General features: G+C 48.8%; 1 protein-coding gene across 1 annotated transcript in view; it reads left to right on the top strand.

Annotated features, from left to right (window-relative positions):
- Positions 1 to 239: 239 nt before the first annotated feature.
- Positions 240 to 22,306, top strand: part of CACNA2D3 (calcium voltage-gated channel auxiliary subunit alpha2delta 3) — an 867,979-nt gene continuing 845,912 nt past the window's right edge. Inside the window, exons 1-2 of the mRNA XM_059161213.1 lie at positions 240 to 562; positions 1,236 to 1,317. Of these exons, the coding sequence (XP_059017196.1) occupies positions 441 to 562; positions 1,236 to 1,317 (204 nt within the window). The 5' untranslated portion in view covers positions 240 to 440. The remainder of the gene's footprint in view (positions 563 to 1,235; positions 1,318 to 22,306) is intronic.

Consider the following 22,306-nt stretch of genomic DNA (forward strand, 5'->3'; position numbering starts at 1 on the left):
TCGCTCCCGCGGCGGCGGACTGCGGAGTTGTAAAGAACTCGGCGGCCGCAGTGGCCGGGCGGGGCAGGGCGCGCTCCGCCGCCGCCAAGGACACTGGAGTTTGCGAGTCCCCGCCCGCGCGGCGCCTCCCGCCCTCCCGCCGGGGCCAGCCGGACTCCCCCGGGCCGCCGAGGCGGGGCCGGGCGGCCGCCGTGCGAGAGGCGCGGCTCCCTCCCTCCTCCCCCGCCTGCCTCCCTCTCCCCTCCCTTCGCTCCCTCCTCCTCCTCCCCGCCCTCCCCCACCCCCCGCTCCTTTTTCTGCTCCCCAAGTGAGCCCGGCGCGCGAGAGGCAGGCGGGGCGGCGCGGAGCAGGCAGCCCAGCGCGCTCGCCCACCGCCTGCTCGGCGCAGCTCGCCGCGGCCGCTCTTGTCGCCGCCGCCGGCGCGTCGGAGGGAGCCCAGCATGGCCGGGCCGGGCTCGCAGCGGCGCGCGTCCCGGGGGGCCTCGGCGCTCCTCGCCGCCGCGCTTCTCTACGCAGCGCTGGGGGCCGTGGTGCGCTCGGAGCAGCAGATCCCGCTCTCCGTGTAAGTGCCGGCTCCTGCGCCGCCCGGGGAGGGGACCCGGCCGCCCGCGACCCGCCGTGCCCAAGTTTGGGCGCCTGCAGGTGCGGCCCGGCAGGACCTGCCGCGGGCGTCGGCCTCGCCTCTCGAACCTGTCTTCCAGGATGGGCGTGGGGCGGCGAGGCTGGGGTGGGATGCTCGAGCCTCCTCGCTCGGGTCGGCGAGGGAGACCTGGAGAGGTTCACCTCAAGTGACAGCTCCAACTTTGAAGCCTGTTTACCGAATCCAACTTCCACGGGCCGTTTATTTATCCCCGCTTCGCTGTCTTGCCATCTCACTTCTTTTTGGGGAGGGGGGGGATGGGTGGGTTTCTTCCGACTAGTGTTTGCCAGGTGATGCCCGGTTTGGGTGATCAAGTTCTCAGACAATTATTCACATAAAACCCGGTGATCTTTTCAGAGGGCTTGGGAGACTTTGCGCATTTTGAACTGTGTGACCCCCCTCGAGCCCCCTCCCGCGTTGCGCTCTGCAGTTTGGTGCTGGCAGTTTCTACCCAGCCGCTTTTTCCATCTTTTTTTTTTTTTTTTCCCCCTCCAATGTTGCATCGCCCGGCTCCTTCAGCCACAGCCCCGTGTGTGCGTGCGTGTTGACTGTGACAGGGATGTTACATTTGTTCCTGTGCCCTTTCTCCCTGTAGGGTGAAGCTCTGGGCCTCCGCTTTTGGTGGGGAGATAAAATCCATTGCTGCTAAGTACTCCGGCTCCCAGCTTCTGCAAAAGGTAAGGTTTCTGTGGTGGCAGGAAGCGATGATTTTTTCCAGCACAGAAAATGGAGGCAGATTGAGTTTTCCAAACAAACGTGAACCCCGAGCAGCATCAGTTATCAGAGGTGTCTCTGATCCCCTGGTGTCTTGGTAGTGTACCGTGCAATGATTTCTCCCTACCAACCGGTTATTTTTAGATGACACTTGATTCTAAACACAAAGAAAAGCAGGATCCTCACTGGCACTGTCCTGGCTGAGGCTCGGAAACTGAGTGTGTTTGCACGGCTTTCCTTCCAGTGTCGGTATTGCTGTTCCTGTGTGAGAGCAGATGCTTCTCTGGCCAAAAAAAACGCTAACTTCATCCAAGGGGCAGCCTCGGTGCCTGTTTTATGATATCTTTCACCTTGCCTGGCTTGGAGACTGGGGTTCAACGTATCTGAGAAAGACGCTGCACTATTGTTTGTCATCCCTGCGGTTGTACAATCCCATTATTCCCCAATCATCTAGACCCAGGGCTGGGATGCATTACATCATTACAGATAAGGAGAATGAATGTGGTTATCTTTCCACTCAGCTGCACTGCCGGGTAATAACCTATGAGAGTAGTCCACAAACTTAAGAAATTGGTCTGCGTCCATATAATTCTGGAGAGTAATGAGAATGGAGAATTGATTATTAGGCTTTTATCAGAAACTGCATCAATTTTAATTTAAACAGGCAGCATTATGCTTAAAATTACCTTGTGAGATATATGGTCCTTTGCCCTCCCCTTCAAGAAAAAAAAAAGAAAGAAAGAAAAAAAAATAGGCTGGGAAGGAAAAAGTACAAGGGCTCAAGGAATTTCAAGTTAACAAATCAACAGGATCAATCCAAGTATTCTCTCAAAGATAGAAAATAAAATTGGCCTTTAGGGGATAATTCTCTGAAAATGGGTACAAACAGATTAAATTGTCAAGTTAACTTTTCAGCATTTTTAAATGTGCTTTTTGGGCCAATGTAACATATGTGTTATGTATGCTGCCTGGTAACCAAGTACGTATTTTATTTATGGCATTCTGCTTCAGAGAGTCGCGTTTTTGGGGACATTATATGAAACAGTTTGTCACATGAAATCCAAATATCGTAATAAGGCATCAGCCCACCATGGAATGAGGGAAGTTATTCTTAAAAATTGCCAATAGCCATATTCTCTGAAACTGTGGAAGGACTGTTTGCTCCACTCTGTTATTTGGGGAAGGAGTTCATTGAATTCAGGGCAGCTGATAAAAACTTGAGGCTGCGATGTGCCTTTATGGAAAATGATTTACATACCTGAGACCCACCTGTCAGTTTATAGGACTTGCCTCTTCTGCTAGTATTTGAATCTGGACCAGTCTGTATCCTGCTTTGGCATCTTGTCTGTGTGTCAGATGTTTCCTGTGAAGAGTTTTGGACTGTCGCTGCTGTCTGCATTGCATTGCTTGTGTATTTTCCTTATGCTTTTAAAGAAGAGAACATTTTTGTATAACTTTAAAGGAATATTTTTCATCTGCATGTTGTCGTTTAGTTGTAGCAACTCTGAAACTATCCCTTCAGAGCCTGTGAATGTTTTTTTTCTGTTGTGCTTACATAGCTCTTATCTCACATTTTGTAGGAGCGCAGGAGATGGGCTCTCCGAAGTTAGCACACACATACACACACACACACACACAGTGCACAAAGCCCCATCAGTCATATTATTGGCTATGCTATAATAGCAAATTGGAAACAGCTAAAATGCTCCTCTTACCTTCTCATCAGCATCCTTTCTGATATTGAATTCACAAGCCTAGCTTTGCTTTTGCCCTGTTTGCAGCTTGACAATTGTGTAATTATTTCCAGCTGTTTATGGCTTTGTTGTCGTTCCTTGCTGTTGCCTGGCATTTCGTAATCTGATGCTAGGGGAAGGTGGAGTGTTGCTCTGCATTTGGTTCTGGGGTGGATACCTGCTCTTCTTGCATTTCCAAAGCAGTCTTCTGCCCAGGAGTCCTGAGGCACTTATGGCTTTGGCTTGATAGGCAAGGACTTCTATGACTGATGGGCAGGACATGTCAGGCAACTTGGGGAGTAGTTTTGCAGGTACCTTTTGGCCATCTTGGTCCATTGACTCCAAATATGATGGATTTTTTTTTAATTAGCAAAAAACATTGATTTAGATAGTTCAGAGTAGAAGAAAGTATAAGAAATGATCTAAGGTGCTCAGAGTGCGGGAAGCTTAACATCATTTGGAAAAGCAAGGAGACTCTTGCCTTTCCCTCGCTTATTTTCAAGTTTCTGACCATTTGCCTGAAGAGATACTCCTCTAAGTCAAAACTCTGTGCATCTTTCCATCACATCGCTGCATCCTTAACAATCCAGAGACTTTGAAAGTGAGTTAAAAAGAAAACACTTGGCTGAAAAACGAAGTTAACACTGTATTGAGGGGACTCAAAGGTGACGATACCATGTTGCATAACAGACTGTAATTACACTTTTAAGGCACGGACATTTAAATTTGATTTTCAGTGAAGTAGGCATACTGTATACCACTGTATAATTTTACATATTCTATGTAGTTTCTCTAGTTAACACTTCATTGTGTTGTGAATTAATGTAGTATGTCCATTTTTAGAATGGGGGTTTAGTAATTTCTGCACTAAGGCAAAAACTTTACAAAACAGCTATTGTGACTATGAGTTAAATAACAATTGGCCATTTATTTTAAGGTGTTTGGAGACTGGGAAAACTGCCATTTTGGTAAGGTTTTTTATTAGCTCATATAATTTGAGTGGTAGAATTATCGCCAACTTCATCAACATAAATACGAGTGCTTAACAATGTACCTCACTGTCATGGCTTCAAAAAAGAGAGTATTGCCCCAATTGTTTCTATGTTTCATACCATGGCTTTTGCTACTTTACCTTATGACAATATGTTAGGTATTCTCTGCCAGACTCCCCCACCCCCTTTTTTTCCCCTCCTTTTTGTTTTTGCTGAGCACAGGAATAGGAACCTATTCGTTTCTTTAAAAAAGGATATTTGAATTTGTAGAATGCCATTGTCGTGCATTAGCAAAGTGGTATGTTTTGGGATGGTGTGGAAGAACCTGAGACTTGTACGTTGGACTCAGAGTTAATCTTGAAAGGTTGTTCCAGAACAACGGCCCCGAAAGGGACGCTCTGGTGAGCTGCTGTGTGTCTGTCTCCCGCCTTCCTCGGCCGGCAGATACTGCAGAGCTTTAAATTGACTTCAACTTTTAATTAACTTTCCTATTTGACATACCCATGCCAGTATCCAGCTGCCTCTATCTTGCTTCATTTTCCTCAGAGAATGCACATTGTTTGGGTTCTTTTGCAGAGGCATAGTTTTACTACCTCTCTATTTTGGGATTCAGTGTCCAGCGTTCGGGTAGGTCCCGTGGCCTAAGCTGTTAAACTCATGGGCTCCACACCCCAAATGCTCACAGTAAAAGGTATAAAAGTGTGGTGATTCTCATTTCCATCCTCCTTAGGAAGACTCTGGCAGAAGCTGGGTTTTTTCATTCAGTTTAGTACCGCATTCAGAGATTGCTGTGTTTTGGGGGGACGAAGGGTTCCAATGACATTTTCCAGCATCGGGATGATAAATACACAGTGGAAATACAGGTTCTGTGGTCCTGTGTGTCTCTGCCATTAATGCGAGGAAAATAATGGACCTTTACCTTGGATGCCTCATGCAACATTTACCAAACATGCATTTCTTGGAATGCACAGCCAGGTTTTTGCGTTATCAACTATTTATTGAGAGGGCAGCTTTCATACATAAACGTGCTGTCTCTTTCCACAAGACAGAGTCAGCAAAGTAAAAGGTTGGTTCTTTAACCCATTTTGATAATTATGACTTTTCATCAATGTGGAAATCGATGGACTTTTAAATAATTAAATAGGAGTATTCACTTATCAGGAACAGTGCTGTGCTGCCCTAGGAAGCCTGATAGTCTACAGATCGCTTTTCTAAGGGGAGGTGCTCCTTCGCGCCGAACATTTTTGTTGAGTAAACATGGTTTTTTGTCATTCTGCAAGATTAATGCATTCAGCCCACACCGCCAATGGCCAAGGCTTTACTTCACAGCACCACTTCAATTACTGGACTTTTCTCTGGCAGCTTATTTTTAAAAGTCTTGAAATCTCAGAAATGACAGTTTTCAGTGTTTCGGGACAGTTTATTGGTCTCATTATCACAGTCAGCAGCACATTAGCAGGACAGGGGGAACCAGCTGGAATTCAGTGATGCATCTTACCCTTATACGTATCTAACTGCATTTGTAAACTCACACCCAGCGCCTCTCGGACCCGATGAAGTCCTTTTTGTGTGGCTTCACTAAATTTTTGTCTAAGCTCCTTTTGTTCATGTCTTTTTCCTTTTCCCAAAATTTCTTTGCTGCTGGATATATTTCTGCTTTGCTTTTTTCTCTCATTGGGAGCTGCTGCAGCCTCTGTTGCTCGATTTACAGATGCTAGTCAAAATTAAGGGGAATGAAAATAGAGACATTGTTTTCCTGTCGGAGGCAAACTCAGATGTTTATTTCAATGTGATTATAATTTTGATCAATTACTATGGGGAATCTCATGCTGGCTTTTTATTTCATTTTGTGTTTTATCTTATTCTAATACCAGTGTGCTTTGAGGCACACACACGAGTACCCAATCACCTAATAATTATGAAATCTGTCGTGCGTGTGCAAGCGCAATTAATGTTTCCATTTCGTGTTGAGGACCTAGCCGTGTACGGGGATGAACCAAAGTAAAAGAAAGGTGGAATCCTTATCCCAAGCACCTGTGGTCCCGCCGGGGGGTTGAACTGTCCTGCAGGCTAAGGACATATTCACAGAAGTGCACGTTTGAGGTTTGAGCCCTTTTCCAGTCTTGGATGGCTCCTCAGTTTGGGGCGGGGGGCGGTACTCACCCTTGTGCCCATCAATACATGACTTGGTGTGTTGAGCTTCCTTAAAGAAGGGTACATTCTCTCCAGGATCTTTTTTTGTCCGGTGTGTCACTCATCCAGATTTGCCATTGTAGATGCCAACAAATAGGCTTTTTCTTTATCCACGTTCACGTCTGTCAAGGGTCCCCCATCTTCTGCAGTCACAGTGTTTTACTGAAATTGCCTCGTTTGCTGAGACCCAGAGCATCTTCTAGACAGAGGCTTTGAGCAGATTGTGTGTTCCCCAGGACACTGGGATCTGACTGGGAGGTTTGCTGTGGCTGAGACTGAGAAAAAAAAAATGAAACAGGTGTTGTCAATGCCAGCCTCTGGATTAACCTATGAGATCCTTTTAATGAAGTTTTTATACAAGAGACATTGTCTCTGTGTTTTCTGTCAAGTGAGTGCAGTCCTGCTATTGTGTATCATTCAAAAGGTGAAAAAGTTCCTCATGTCAGGCTTCTGGAAACATTGATCTTTATCAGCCCTCTTTGGTCCATGAAACAAAAGTTAGCCTCTCCTTCAAGGGAGGGAAAGGATATAGAGGGAGAGGAGGGTTGCTTGATCTCCTTCGATTTTCCCGAGTATTTAGTGACCAGAAGATTGAGGTGGTTGTTCCTGAAATGTCAAGCCAGGCTCAAAGACCCTTCCGTGACACAGTCCTCTGCCTGGCCATGGCTCCCCCTCGACAGAGTAGGCGTCTGCATAGCTGCTGTATTTTCAGGAGATTTGTGTGTGCATAGCCAGCATGTCTGCTTTTCAGAAGAAAGTTATTTTACCGACACAGCTTTGAAAAGAGTCCAGTGCGTTTTCAATAAATGGTAAACATTTCAATTTCCATTTGCTTTGAACAACACTCATTGGGGTTCATTTCAAGGCTGTTTAAATAAGGCATTAAATTTATAAGGTGTATTAAATTTGTATGTTACATAGCTTCCTGGTGACCTCAAATCAAGATTATGAAAATAACTCCGAAGCCAAACTAGTAATGGGCATTTCAAGGCCATATTGGAAAGGAGAGCATTATCTCTTGACAAGAAATAGATGGCTATTTCTTCACTTTGCGTGCTTGAGAGTGTTTATCTTGGCACTTGATATTGGAAAACAGTACCCTCCCAAGGTTAAAAGAGCTGTTATCCATGTAAATGATGGGGACAGGGAAGCTGGGCAGGGCCACGAGTGGCTGTGGGTTCACAGAGCAGACCTCTGGTTATGCATTTTAGGAGAAGTGACCGCCCCCTGATATCAGAGCTCGCATGTGTTATTACCATTATACTTATTAACTGCGTGCACGGGTGCGTATGCCCGTAGAAACAGATGCTGCTCATCACAGAATCTACCAGATGCCGCCTGCTGATGGAGAAGACGGTGCTTGTCCTCTTGGGCTTCTGGAGAGCGTGGCTTGAGGGACCCAACCAGGTCTGCTGGGACAGGACCGGTCCACCGGGTACCTGAGATCCTACAGACGGTTGGAAGCTGAGGATCTGCTGGGACCAGGACCAGTTCTGTAATTGGCAGGGCCCTGTGAGTGAGGAGAGTATGGGACTCTTTGTTCAAAACCGATGAACAATGTGAGGATGACAACAGCAGAGCATTAAAGCACAGGGCCTGTCGGCCCCGGGCAAAGTCCCCTATGGGGCTGCCCATCCTCATTTTGGCTTTCCCCTGCCGGGGGCGGGGTTTGTCCTCTAGGCCTGCTGGAACGTTCAGGCCACACTCAGTCTAGGAGGCATCCTTTGCTCCTCTTTGTTCATTGTCATAGTAGGTGGAGAGCTTGGAGCATTTTCAGAGACGCACATCTTTGGAGATGTGGCATTGTTAAAGGAGAGGTCATTGGCCTAGGAGCTGTGGCATCTACGTTTTTATCTTTTCTGTAGGTGTTTCCTGAGTGGCTTTGGGAAAATTGCTTAATCTCTTAGTAAAAATAGGTGGCCTTCACTCATTCACTCTGGTTCCTACATTCCAGGTACCGTGATAAGGATTTTATGTGTGCCATCCCATTATATTCTCCCAACAACCTAATTAGTCAGGGACAACCACCCACAACCACCCCACCCCCCCGCCCCTTTTACAGATTTGGAAGTTGAGACTCCCAGAAGTTAAGCAGCCGTTCCAAGGGGACTGAGTCTGTTTACGCGGCCACCGTGTTGCAGTGTCCCCTCTTCTCTGTGTGATCTTTTCTGGCCTCCGTTCCTGTTTGAGAGAAGTGTGGTTAATACCTGTGTTTCTCTAGCTCACGGGTATTTGGGAGGATTCAGTGAGGCAGCAGCTGAGAGGTTCCTTCAGAAGCTGAAAGCCTGAGCTAACAGCAGAGAAGACAGGTGTGGAGTCAGAGGGACTTGGATTAGAGTCCCAGATCTGCCATTCCCTACCTGGGTTGTCTTGTTTGTTTGACATTTCTGAACCTCGCCTGTGAAAGGAGACCAATACCTTCTACCTTGGAGGCTGTGATGAAGATGAAATGAAATAATGTACAAAAAGCACTTAGCATGGGGCCTGGCACCTGAAAGCCTCCTGCCAGGGAGTTGCCGAGGTCATTACTGGCTGCATGATACAACTAGAAGGTTTTTAGTTAACCTTCGCTGAGCGCCTGTGGGCACCGGCTGCATAGAACTGTGTGACCGCGCGAATGAGCAAAGGCACGGATGGGTGGGTGCATTGGCAGCTGGTCCCACCAGGCACCTGACAGGAGGGAGCTTGTGGACCCAAGTGGGAGGAGGCAGTATGGACACAACCTCTGCTCAGACATTCCCCTCTCCTCCTTGAGGTCAGCTCTCTGGTCCCTGAGGGTCAGGAGAAGAACCCCTCCCATGAGGAATCAGGCTGGAAAAACTACATCCGGGTACCCCTGTTCCCTCCTGCCTGACTCTGCCCTGCCGTGGGGGCGGTGGGTCAGGCTGCAGAGTGAGTGGCTGGGTGTGCCGCCAGGTTCCCAGTGCGGCTGGAGCCGCGGGAGAGCACAGGCATCCAGTGAGCCCCCTGCTGTGGGGGTGCATCCAGGAGCCAGCCCCAGGCACTCATGAATCCAGGTGCCCCCTTGGACAGCATTCCAGGCATTTCCTCCCATGAATATCCCATCTGCTGGATTTCTCCCACTGACTTCCTGGGGGGGGGGGTGTCTTGGGGGTGGTCCTGGAGACCAGCAGGAGACAGGGCATCTCACTGAGTGGGGAGAGGGAGTTCTCTCCTCCAGCACGGATAGGGCGGTGCAGTGGTGCATGGGGACTGCCATCTGCCCCCAAGTCTCAGGAGGCACTGAAGGGCATCCTGTGTCCCTTGGCCCTTCTCACTGGCCGTGCCTGCCTCTGCTTCAAGGCTTGCTTGGCACATTCTGTTGTGTTTGGCTTGGGAGCATCTGCAGTTCTCTGCCGATCTCCTTGAAGATGTTGAAGGAATGACACGGGCTACCCTTGTTGGTGGCAAACATAGGCACCAGTACTTGGAAATCATGCTGGGGGTGGGGTGCTAGTGTAGCTGCACACATTAGGAACATTGTTTATGTATGAAGCCGTTATAATCAGCGGTGAAAGTCAGTAAGAAGTCAGGAATGAAAGGAGACATGTAAATCTGTGCTGGTACCACTTGGGCCGGGTAGTTTAGAAAAGTGCCCAAGAACCGTCTGTGCGCAGGAATGTTACAGAACATCAGAGTCTGACTGTACCGGCAGCTTCTTAAAATCCACCAAGGTCATAACCAGCTTAGGTAAACAGATGGTTGATGGGGGCTGGATAGGAAGGAAATGGACTTTTTTCTTTCGGTGTTCAGTATGAGCCAAGCATTCTTCGTAGGAAAGTAGATCACGTTAGGCATCTGATGTGGTCCTTGGTTCTCTCTGGAGGTGGCCCCCATTACCTACCTCTCGCAGGGAGCTCTTGCGGCTCAGGGAGATGGGGCAGCTGGCCACGTCGTGGGGTTGGGACTCACACTGGCTTGTTTCGACCCCCCAGAGCCTGGGATTATCCTTTAATAGGACAGAGCACCTGTGTGGTCTGATCCCACCTGAGCTCGGTCTTCAGTGGGGTCTGCAGGACTGCAGCAGGCAGGGAAGGGCTGGGTAGTCTGGGGTTCCCAGACCTCTCGCCTCTTCCTTTCCCCCCAGACATGTTTCCTCAGGTGGGGTATCGGGATGTGTACTTTATGGGCAGCGAGGCTAGGAAGGACTCTAAACTCCGGTGCGGGCTTGTGCCTGCGGGGGGACAAAAAATGGTCCCTAGAGGAGAGCGGGCAGCGTTGGCTGGTCCCGCCCTGGCTGGTGGGGGTGACGGGGCAGTATGGGGCGGGCACCTTCACCCCTCTTCTCAGCCTGGAGGGCGGAGCTGCCAGGGAGAGAAGAGTCTGGTGGGATCCCCAGGCAGGATGCTGTCTCAGCTAGGATGAGAGGATTCAGCCGTCCATGAAAAAATGGGCAGTATTTCCCTTCATGTTTTCCCTGAAAAGTCAAACCTGCTCTTCCTCTGTTTGCTCAGGTCTCTCACTATGGCAAATACGGTGTCATACGCTTCAGGATTTGACATCTTTTCCCAAGACTTTCACATTTTGCATGAAAATAGAATGAAAGGTGTAATCTGGCCTGTGGGAATTCCCCCCGAGTCTAGACCTTCCCGTGATGTAAACTTGACCCTGCATTTCCTTCTTGATAGAGGCTAACTCTTGGCTCCCAGGAGGGAATGAAGTGTCTGGTTTTAGAAAAATCTAGATTTCTTTTCTTTTTTTTTTTTTTTTAACATTTTATTTATTTATTTGACAGAGATCACAAGTAGAGAGGCAGGCAGAGAGAGAGGGGGAAGCAGGCTCCCCGCTGAGCAGGGAGCCCGATGTGGGGCTTAATCCCAGGACCCTGAGGCCATGACCTGAGCTAAAGGCAGGCGCCTCCCAGGCGCCCCCCAAAATCTAGATTTCTATTACAGGGAATGTGCACAGCTGAAGAGAGATTTTTAAAAAGAGCATGGGCCTTGGAGGTGAAGTCTGCTCTGCCAGTCACTGTTTCTACCTCCCTAGGGCTTGGTTTGCTCATCGGCAAACTAGAACTACTAATAAAAGCACCTGTGTTATAGGGCATCGGGGAGCGTTAAGTGATATAACCCATATGAGATAGTTTAGAACAATATGTGGCACATGGGAAGCCTTACTTCTCTGGCTACCCTCTCATTTATGGTGTCCAACTTCATTTTTCATGAAGAGCAAAAGAGACTCTTGGAATTTTAGTCACTTAGACCACATGATGGGTTCATAAAATAGAGACAATGAATGGCACACTCATTTAACGTTGACAAAGGCACGATGGCAAACAAAAGCATTCATGTTTTCCCCAAGGAGGTGGGTTTCTCTTGCTTTCTTTCCCAAATTCTTCTAATCTGGTCCCTTGTACGGTAAAGGTGGGCAGTTTGGGGATTCAAGTTCGTTCTTGCTATAATATTGTGCGGTAATTTGCAAAGCAAGGGGAGAGTTGGAAACACCGGGTGGGGTTTTGGGTCTTTGTACCTGCACCACCAGTAATGCCTTTCCTATTGTGCTTTGTTGAGGCAGAGGCGGAAAAATGTTGTAAAAAGAACAATGGGTGTGGGAGGCGATAAATCCATGAGAAGTAGGTAATCTTTGGCCACAAGTCATAACATACAGCTTTACTCTTTGCTTCCTACCACTTTCCATTATCTGTGAAATTTCTATGAATACAACATGATCACGTCGTGTATCAGCAGCTCAATGGGCAAGGGTTTTGCCCCACTGACAGTCCTTTGGCTTCTCAGATGCTAATGCTGAAGGCTGAGTGTTCTTCTTGGTTTTGGCCTGTGCCCCTCAGAAGGCTGTTCATTTGCAAATCAGCACAGAGGACCCTGTTTAAGGGAATCGCCGTCAGACAACCAGTAAAAGTGTGTGTGTGTTTTAATATACACGCGCTGTTTCCTTTTGTAAATAAAAACTGAGGTCTGCTTTAAAATCCCAAGGTCTGTGGCCAAGTTTGAGATTTTCAGAGCATCAGGATCATCTGATTGATGGTCACCCTGAAACTTCTTTCCTGTGTAATCCTCTCAGGAAAAGGGCTCACAGCTCACTAATCTTTTGAAAAAAGCCAACAGTATACCTTTCCCAGGACAGGCATTTTAGAATTATGGAGCCATAGCTGGATTTTCTACTTAAATAGCAAGATTTTCATGTTGGTTTTTTTGTTTCTGTTTTTTGGTTTTTGTTTTTGCATGAAACAAATGTCCTAGGAATGTTAGGAAAAATATATAGACTTAGAAATCAGGGGATTATTGATCTTCAAAAGTTTACTTTTTTTTTTTTTTTAAAGATTTTATTTATTTATTTGTCAGAGAGAGAGAGAGAGAGAGAGAGAGCACAGGCAGACAGAGTGGCAGGCAGAGTCAGAGGGAGAAGCAGGCTCCCTGCGGAGCAAGGAGCCCGATGTGGGACTCGATCCCAGGACGCTGGGATCATGATCTGAGCCGAAGGCAGCTGCTCAACCAACTGAGCCACCCAGGCGTCCCAAAAGTTTACTTTTAAGGCAGGCAGTTGGTCTCGGGAAGGCAGAAACGTGTAGGGGAAGGTCAGGATTTGACTCAGGCTAATTCACATTTGAATCCAGGGCTACCCTGAGAAGTCAGTTGTGAAACCTCACAGTTTCTATCTGCCAAATGGACACGATGATAAGAACTTTTAGGCTGGAGCTGAGAAGTCCAAATGAAGAGATGGACGTAGGATACTTAGCAATCAGTGGCTTTGGGAAGTGTTTAGAAAAGGTGGGCTTGGGGTGCCCCTGGGTGGCTCAGTTGGTTAAGCAACTGCCTTCGGCTCTGGTCATGATCCCAGAGTCCTGGGATCGAGCCCCGCGTCGGGCTCTCTGCTCAAGGAGAGGCATGCTTCTCCCTCTCCCACTCCCTCTGCTTGTGTTCTCTCTCTCACTATCTCTCTCTTTCTGTCAAATAAATAAATAAAATCTTAAAAAAAAAAAGGTAGGCTCCAGCCGTCATTCCTCAGGAGCTGTTCCTGCATCCTGGTCTTGTTGGCTGCTGCAGAGAGCCGTCCGTCTGCTGTGGGGAGAGCTAACATCAGGCCACCTGGAGGCCTTCTCTGGAGACCTCCATTAAAGCTGCCCAGCACTGAGCTCCACAAAGGCGTCGTGGACAGTCATTGTAACGATGCAGGTGCTTGGTGTGTTGTGCTGTGTTTTATTTGTATTCTTTAAGTCCTCATAATCACTCCTGAGGTCAGTTCTGTCATCCCCTCCATTTTAGACAGACTGAAACCAAAACAGAGGATATAGATTTGCCCAAGGTTACCCAGCTCTGAGTGGCAAAGGCAGGCTTGGAGCCTGGGTCTTGAGCATCCTGTTCAGGTGCCTGGGCTGGGGCTCCTGGTATTTCCAGAACCCGCATGTTTTGGGCAGGACTGGTGATAGAAACTTCTTCTTCATCTTTAATCCTTTCCCCTCTGGAATTCTTTGTCTTATTTGGATTCATTGTCACTTATTTTTTATAATACAGAATTAGGGGCACCTGGATGGCTCAGTGGGTTAAAGCCTCTGCCTTCGGCTCAAGTCATAAGCTCAGGGTCCTGGGATTGAGCCCCGCATTGGGCTCCCTGCTCAGCAGGGAGCTTGCTTCCTCCTCTCTCTCTGCCTGCCTCTCTGCCTCCTTGTGATCTCTGCCTGTCAAATAAATAAATTCTTTTTATAATACAGAATTAAAAGGGGGGGGCAATGATGAGGGGCGGGCCCAGTAACCCTTTTAGCTTTCTACAGTTTTCTCTTTTATTATAATAACACGATGCTGCTGGTCTTTGGTTCCTTTGAGGGTCAGCCAGCCCTCTCCACATCAGCCCTGAATCTTAAGAAGCCTTTCTGAGAACCTCATTGAATTTGGTTCAGTTTCTCTTTTTGTATTCCCCATGATGGTAACGGGGGGTCATGGGGAGGACCCTGGTACAAGATGGATCTGGCTGGAGACCCAGTTGTCTTCCTTAGCTTTACTTCTGGGCCTCAGGTTCCTTACCTGTAAAATGGAGTCATGGGGAGGATTAGCTGTGTCAGCCTGTGACGGTCTTCATGCCCCATAAATTTCGGCTCCTTGGTTTTTGATATGCTCATTCTTTGTTTCTCTTCCCTGGGTGTTGGTTGGTGCTTATTTTTTATCTTTTTTTTTTTTCAAGGAAGAAACACAGTTCTGTTTTTTTGCTTGATTGACAGCCAGCTTGAAGGCCACAGCCCTTGGACCCATTAGGGTCAGTTTTATTTTGCATGCAATGAGTCTGGCAGATCTCTTCATGCCCCTGGCAGTCCTGGGGATCCGTGATATCCTGAGGACCCCTTATCTCTTTCTGTGTGGGGTGTCAGGAGGGAGACAGGCAAATAGACCTTAAATTCTCCAAGGGCAGACTTGCTCTTTCTGACTGGAGAGGTTCCTCCCTCTTGGAACAGAGCCACCTTTGGGTGGCCTTCAGTGGTCCTTTGTGGGATGTACAGATTAAAACGAAGGAGGAGCTTTGCTGTATCTTTTTTCCTGGTGCTCCTGTGCTGGTGATCAGAGTAAGAACAGTGTGGCGTACAGGCCAAGAACTAGGTTCTTCACATCTCTTTCTGCACTTACTCTCTAGCACTGGGTTTTATGAATCCCTGGAATCAGGCACCGATGCCTGCTGGCTGCAGCAATCCGGCTCTGAAGCCCTGCGGGTGGGTCCCTCGCCCACAACCCTCTTGGTGCCCACAGGGACAGCCAAACATCCGAGCCAGCTGGTCCTTACCCTTCTAGCCAGCCAACCCCCCTCTCCCCCAGGGAGCATCCCGGCAGCATCCCCAACACACGACCGAGTCTCTCCCAGAAGCCTCCCAGCCAGGCGGAGGGGTCCCGGCACCTCCGTGGCGTGGAGTGCAGCTGCTGCGGTGGGAGCACCGCAGTGTCGCGCGGGAGCACCGCAGTGCCGCGCGGGTGCACGAGGAGCACCAAGCGAGACTGATGGGGCCTCCGCCGCAGCCGCCACCATCAACCTGGGGGAGGCAACTCGGCAGAGGCAATTAGGGAGCTGCTACAGCTAATTCCATGAAGTGCTCGGATGCCACATTCCCAGTGACATCAGGGAGAGATGAGAATTTTAATTTCTATCCCTTTCACCACCTCCGAGGCCCTGCTGGCGTGGGGATGCCACATAGCGTTTGCTGGGCTTGATTTCACCTTCTCTGTGCAGCTTGCTGTATTTTATATTTGTCTGTTTATTCTTTATGTCCCCGGGATGGGTCTGTGCGTGTGCACTGAGGGCTGTCCGCTGCGGGCCTCCGTGCCAAACTGCAGCATCCATGGGGCACTGTTCCCGCTCCTGGACAGCGTCCTGGCTGCAGCCTGCAAGGCTGGTTCCCCCACCTCCACGGAGCAGGGAACTGTGCAGGAGGCCATACAGCCAGTGGGGGAGGGGGCCTTTTTGCATTTGCTTTTTTGTCCTGTAGGTGCAGTTGTCTGCCTTCCTCCCCAGGCCTGGCCCGGAGATATGCGGAAAGCTCGCACCAAGCACAGCTCCTCTGAGATGAGGGGAGCAGCTGGTTGGGAAGTGGGAATTAAATGATGTGGCTTTAATGGGGGGCAGTTTTGCCGGAAGATGTTCAGCTCCAGCCCCACTAGCCCTAGTATCAGGCCCAAGAGTATTGCATTGGGAGGCTCACGGAGGAGTCTCTGTCCAGCTCCTGCTCGAATGTCCCTATGCGGAGGCTGCAAGGCTTCCTCGGATGGGCTTTGCTCCACGTAGCCCCACAGTGACCATAATCTGATGCCCGCTTTCTCCCTTCCTGCTGAGCCTGACCACTCAGAGGGGAGGGAGAGGGCCTCCACCTGGGGCAGATATTGGGAACCCAGGCCCTCTAGCTCTGGGTGCTGGGGCCTGGAGGCATGTCCCGTGGCACAGTGGATCAGGAACAGGCCAGGCCATGAGTACGGGCCATTTTGACTGCCAGCTCCTGCATTCATGAGGGCATTGAGACTGCAGAAGGAAGGAAAGCTCTGCGTCCCATAGTGGGCTTCTTAGAGGAGAGGGAGCGAGAACCGCTAGCCCCAGGCTGCCCCGGACTTGTCTTAGCTCCCCTGCTGGATCCCACAGGAACCTTGCTTTCTGCAGCCTGTCCTCCAGTCCAGCCACACTGAAGCCTGAGTTTCACCTGGTGAAAATGTTCCCCAACGTATCTCTGTTAAACGATTTTATTTTTTAATTTATTTTGAGCAAGAGACTGTGCACAGTGCACGTGCATGAGTTGGGGGAGGGGCAGAGAGAGAGAGAGAGAGAGAGAGAGTGAGTGGAGTCCACAGGAGGCTCAATCTCAGGACCCCGAGATCATGACCTGAGCCGAAATCAAGAGTCAGACACTTAACCCACTGTACCATCCAGGCGCCCCAATGTGTCTGTTTTTAACAGCCAGAATATTTTGTCCCAGTGCGTCTTGGGGAATAGTCCCCTTATTAGCATTGAGTTGCAGGGAGCGGGAGACAGAACAATTAGTCAACAAGTTGTTGACTAATTTATTCAACATTGAGAAGCCTGTCTGGAAACCCGAGGCCTCATCCTTCTCCTTTTTCCACAACAGAGTGCACATGACCGACTGCTTCATTTTGGGTAGAACACCATGGTTTGGGAAAATCTTCAGCTGTCTTAACAGACCCACGAGAACACATTTGCTTTTGACCAAATGTTGGAAATGTTTTCTTCCTTCCCTCACTCTCTTCCTGCCTCAACAAACACCCATGGAACACGCAGGGCCGCATGTGGGCTGTGTCAGGTGCCCAAATCCCCTTGCTGGTGTGACCACCTTCAGTGACGTCACCCTGAATGCTTTGGTGACAGCACATGCTCACACTCCCCAAGCATGCCTCTGTGCCTCGGGCCATGCCAGTCCCGCTGTCCACACTGCTGACCCGGTTGCCCTTGGCTGACTGCTGAGCCCTGCCTCTCCTGGATGTCAGACTGTTGCCTGCTGAAGTATCACCTGGGGGCCTTCTGCAATGCGTTCTTTCAGGGTCGCTCCCCAGGTGATTCAGACCCTGTAAGTCTGGCGCAGGGCCCATGCACCTGCTTCCTAACAAACATCTTAGGTCATTCTGATGCCGGTGGTCCAGGGATCATGCTTGGAGAAACACTGCTTGTATCCCAGCTCTGGGAAGGCTTCTGGATTCCCCTAAAGAGACCGAATTATTCCCTTTCTTTCCCACTGAGAGGAAAGGTGCAGATCTTCTTGCCGTAGTTTGCTTAGGTATCTGTGTGCATAAAGTCTGTGCTGGCCTGGGCCAGAGGCTGTGGCTGCTCAGTTCCCAAACCCAGCTTCCTCGGTGTGGATGGCATGAATGGAGATTTTCTCTGCAGTAGGACTGGGGGCTTTGGAACAAGTTAGGCATTTTATCTTTTAAGTGAGAAGGTACCCAGGAGCATGTCTGATTGTTGAAGCAGTTTATTTAGAAATCACTAAGCAGAGTTGAAGAGGCCATTCTCCAATTTGTAAGACGGAGAGAAATTTGTTGATCTGTCATCAATGGCTTTTCTTCCTACCAAATAGGTTAGTGGGACCTTTAACAAAAAATTGTTTGGTGAACATCAGTATGAAAGATGCCATCTGCTTCCCATAAAAGGGCTGTTCCTAATCTCCCTGGTACAAGAATTGCTCCTCCAGGGGCCTGTTGGGCACAAGACTGCATTTTTCCTAAGTCAGCGGCTTTCATACTTTTTTGACCATGACCCAAAGTAAGAAATACACGGTTCAGTGCAACCGATTGCCTACACCTTCACATGTGCAATGCAAGTTTCATGCAGCATTACTTAGCTTTCTTCTCTGCAGTGCAATCTGGTCTATTTGTTCGACTGGACTGGACTCTTATTAGATTTTTTCTATTCTGTTCTATTCTATTCCACTCTCTTTTACTCATTTCTAACCTACTCTTCTCCTTCTATTCATTTTGGAAGTCTGGCTGTGGCCAGTACCTTGTTTTTACAATGTCATAAATATGTTAAGAGAGGAACCGTGCCCTCAGTGTTACCAGAGTAAATTATAGGCTAATTCATTTTCATTCTGGGAGGTGCGGCATTGATTTGGAGATTAAAGCTATATTTTCCTTAATAATAATGATAGTGGAGGATAACATTGGTAAGCCAGTTGCAATGCTAAGCTTCTCATCTATCCCATGCCACAGGAACTTTGACAGCACCATTTCCTAGATAAGGACACTGAGGTTCAAGGAGGTGAAGTGAATTGACCAATGTCACATAGTTCACGAGTGGTGGCATTGGTTCCTGAATTCAGGGCTGTCTGACCGTGACCCTGTTCTTAGCGGTTTGCACTTGCCTTTCCTCTTGCCAGCAGCCAACTTAGTTGGTCACAGATGTTACACTATGGGCAGCCCAGCTAGAGGCAATATGTGGATGGCATGATGGGGAGCAATGGGGAGGAAATGTGAGAGACAGGGAGGAGAGTAGAAAAGGCAGCTTTGGGAAGCACAGGGTGAGCACTGGGCTTCAAGACACTTGATATTTTGCTTGGCACTTAGTGGAATTTACAAGGAGTTTGCCCATCTATGTTACATTGGCCTCGGAGTTTGCCCATTTATGTCATATTGGCCTCAGAGTTTGCCCATTTATGTTATATTGGCCTCCTGCTCTTAGAGCATCTCTGCATCTGGTGTTTGTTAATGTACCTGCCAGGCTTTTACTTGTTTTCTCATCATCTTCTCTGACCAGGTGTTGATTGTCTCTCTGAGGCTGGGAATGATGCCTTTTCCTTCTTGGCACAGCCAGGACCTGGCCTGGGGAGATGCTCCATGAGTGGGGAATGAGCCAGTGCATAAAGAGACCCTGTGACTTCATCCTCACAACTAGCCCATGAGTAGTACCTCATCCTCATGTTGTATTTGAGAAAACGGAGCCCAAGATCATGAAGCTAATGATGGAGGAGCCAGGTGGAGGATACCCCCTGCCCCATGCAGCTATGACTGTTATGTTCATATTTGTCTGTTGAAGATTGATTTGATGATTCCATCCTCCCAAGAATTTATCTTTCTACCATTTGGATTTGGCTTTTCTGAGCTTGGTTCCAGTTCTGTTTTTGCACCCCCTCCCCCGCCTGCCCCTTTTGGTTATTTGGCTGGGATGTGGTTGGAGCAGAGGGTCACAGGGCTAGAGAGGGCAGGACCCTGCTTGGAAGTGGGAGGTCCAGGTTCCAGCCTGGGCTGTGATGCTGTTGAGTTTGCAGACTGGGAACAGCGTGCTGCATCTCCCTGGGCCTGTGTGTGATAGAGCTCAAAGGTCCTTTCATGCTGAGACTCAGCATGCTTCCGGAGGAGGGCAGAGCCCACCTCATTTCCCAGCATGCTCCACCATGAGATGCATGGGTGCTCTGTCCATGTTATGCCAGCATCTGTACATCCTGCCCAAGTGGGCTGCCCTGCCTCTGTCCCCAGCAGGTGCCTGTGGGGGGAGGGCATACAGCGATCTCCCGGCCACACCAGGGTTCCCTTGGAGTCTAGCAGGGTCAGCGATGCACACCAGCGCAGACTCTTGTAGGTGATGAGACAGACTTAGCTGAAAAGCCAAGGGAAGACAGTGGCGTCGAGGTCAGAGGAGACCAAAATGACCTCGCATCCTGGTAAAATCCTCCTCTCCATTTTTGCCAGTGTATTTCCCAAGTGTTCTTGTACCACAGACTCATTCTGAGAGTCGTGTCAGGGAAGGGAGTCATCCTTGGATATAAAAAGCAAAAATAAAAGGGACTAAAATATTTGACATATGATGAAGTTCTGTGATATTTTAGACCGTGAGTAAATTGACATTTATGTAACCCGGTATATTCATTTCCCCCTATCCACCCTCCCTTGAATGGTGACTTAATAACACGCCCGACTAAATGACGTTAATTGCTTTAAACTGCCAAATTAAAAAAAAAAAAAAAAGCCAGCATTCATTCAACAAGTGTGCCGTGTTCTTTTCAGGCTGCAGCTAGGAGAGGAGCTGGGGTCTCTTGGGGGAGGGAAGGCTGAGATGGAACCTGAGCAACATGGGGAAAGCGGGCTTGTATGTTCTAGAAACCCCGAGCACATGGGCGCCACGTAAGTGGTGGAGCTGAGAGTTCGGGTCCTGGCACTGAAGCTACCTGTGGATGGTTGATGGCCTGGAGCGGCCACTTCATTTCAGGGTTCCCTCTTCTTTAAGTGATCCCTATCTCACTGGATTGTTGTAAAGAATTTTTTTTTTTTAAACAGGATTTTATTTATTTATTTGAGAGAGAGAGTGAGAGAGCATGAGAGGCGAGAAGGTTAGAGGGAGAAGCAGACTCCCCATGGAGCTGGGAGCCTGATGCGGGACTCGATCCTGGGACTATGGGATCATGGCCTGAGCCACAGGCAGTTGCTCAGCCAACTGGGCCACCCAGATGCCCCCTGTTGTAAAGATATTTGCATTAGCTCATGACTGCAAAATTGAGCTCTGTATCTGGCAGTCGTAGGAATTCAATGGAAGGCAGCAACCATTATGGTAATTCTTACTTTCTTGGAGTCATATACTCACCCCCTTGGGTCGGTGGTGCTACCTCCCCCGGAGGACATTCACTCTCCAGGGCAAGACCTGTGGCTTGTTCGTTCTTCTCTTTCTGGCTCCCATGCTAGTCTCTATCAGTAAACATTTGTGGAGTACATGAGTGAGTGCCGGCAACGAGAGAACTTGGCTGAGAAAACGGAGGCCCCGAGAGGCCAGCCAGATCCTAAAACGGATCAGAGGCGCACACCAGCTCTCCTCTGTCCTCAGCTACGACCCTCATTGAATAGGGGCTGTCGTTTCCCCAGTAAAGAGTTACCTAAATTTGCAGGAGAAACACCACTTGTTCCCCTGCTCTCTGAAGGTGAGGCATGTGGGGATATGCTCACGTGTGTGTGTGTGCCCGTAAACTTTCCAGGATGGCATCCCAAGAAGTTAGGTCATATTAGAGGTAGCCTCATGGCTGTGTAGAAACTAATGATTTGGTTCGTGTTCATTCTGGGGCAAAATGACAGACTGCTAAACCTTTATCTTCTTAGGAAGAAAGCTCCTTAAAAGTGCTTATATTCTGAATTAGCTGCGAAGACCCACTATGATGTTGAAAGAGCCTAGACCCATCAAGCCCCATTCAAAGTGCTTTATCTGAGAGAAAGCTTTCCTCGCTGATCTACGCTGATCTGCCCTTGTGTGTGTCCTCTTTCTCTCGTGTGTTGCAGAGGAGATTAAGCCTCTCAGCTCAGCCCCAAAGCCATGAACACTCCCACTGCAATGGGCTAGGAAGCTTCACGGTGCCCTCTCTTTCTTAGATCTGGTTTGTGGGCAAGCTTCTGGGTTGAGAGAGCAGGAGAGAGAGCAACAGAGGGGCTCAAGAGTGGAGAGAGTCCCTTTCTGTTCTCTTTTGAAAAGTCCTTGAATTCAGCCCTTGGATAGTGCAGTATAAATTTGAGAGATGACGGCTATTAATACTTTGCTTCTTGTGCAACAGCTTTTAGGCCAGGATGTCAAAATACATCAATAACACATTTTTTCTCCATTTCTCCGTTTCACGTGGAGGGAGGAAGTGGAGAGCATCTCCAGAGAGCACATGGCTGCCTTGGACCATGACTGGTCCCTGGCAGGAGCACAAGAAAACAGTCTGAATTTGATGATTTCAATCATTCATTCATCATTCAACAGAACAGGTGTTTTGGTGTCTTGTGACTCCATCTCAGGTATTGTGCTGGCTTTGGGGATATAGGACAAGAAGAATCAGAAAGTCTGCACCTTTATGGAGATGACAGTCTTGTGCAGAAATCAGGCATTTCTCAAAGAATTAGAGTTAGAGTTAGAGGACCACATGCAAGTCTTCCTGCGGTGACAGCATGGGGCCTGAAGACCTGCTCTGGCCCGGGGTCAGAGGAGGCTTGGTGAAAGGGACCAACTTTAACTGAGACCAGAAGGCTGGCCGGAATTAATATGACAAAGAAGTAGATGAAGGGACCCTGGGTCCTTGGTGCTGCCTCCTCACCCATCCTGGCCCAGCCTTACCCTCACCACCCTGAGTGCACCCATGCTTCACC

The sequence above is a fragment of the Mustela lutreola genome, chromosome 2 (genome assembly GCF_030435805.1).
Source record: "Mustela lutreola isolate mMusLut2 chromosome 2, mMusLut2.pri, whole genome shotgun sequence".
Classification (NCBI taxonomy): Eukaryota; Metazoa; Chordata; class Mammalia; order Carnivora; family Mustelidae; genus Mustela; species Mustela lutreola.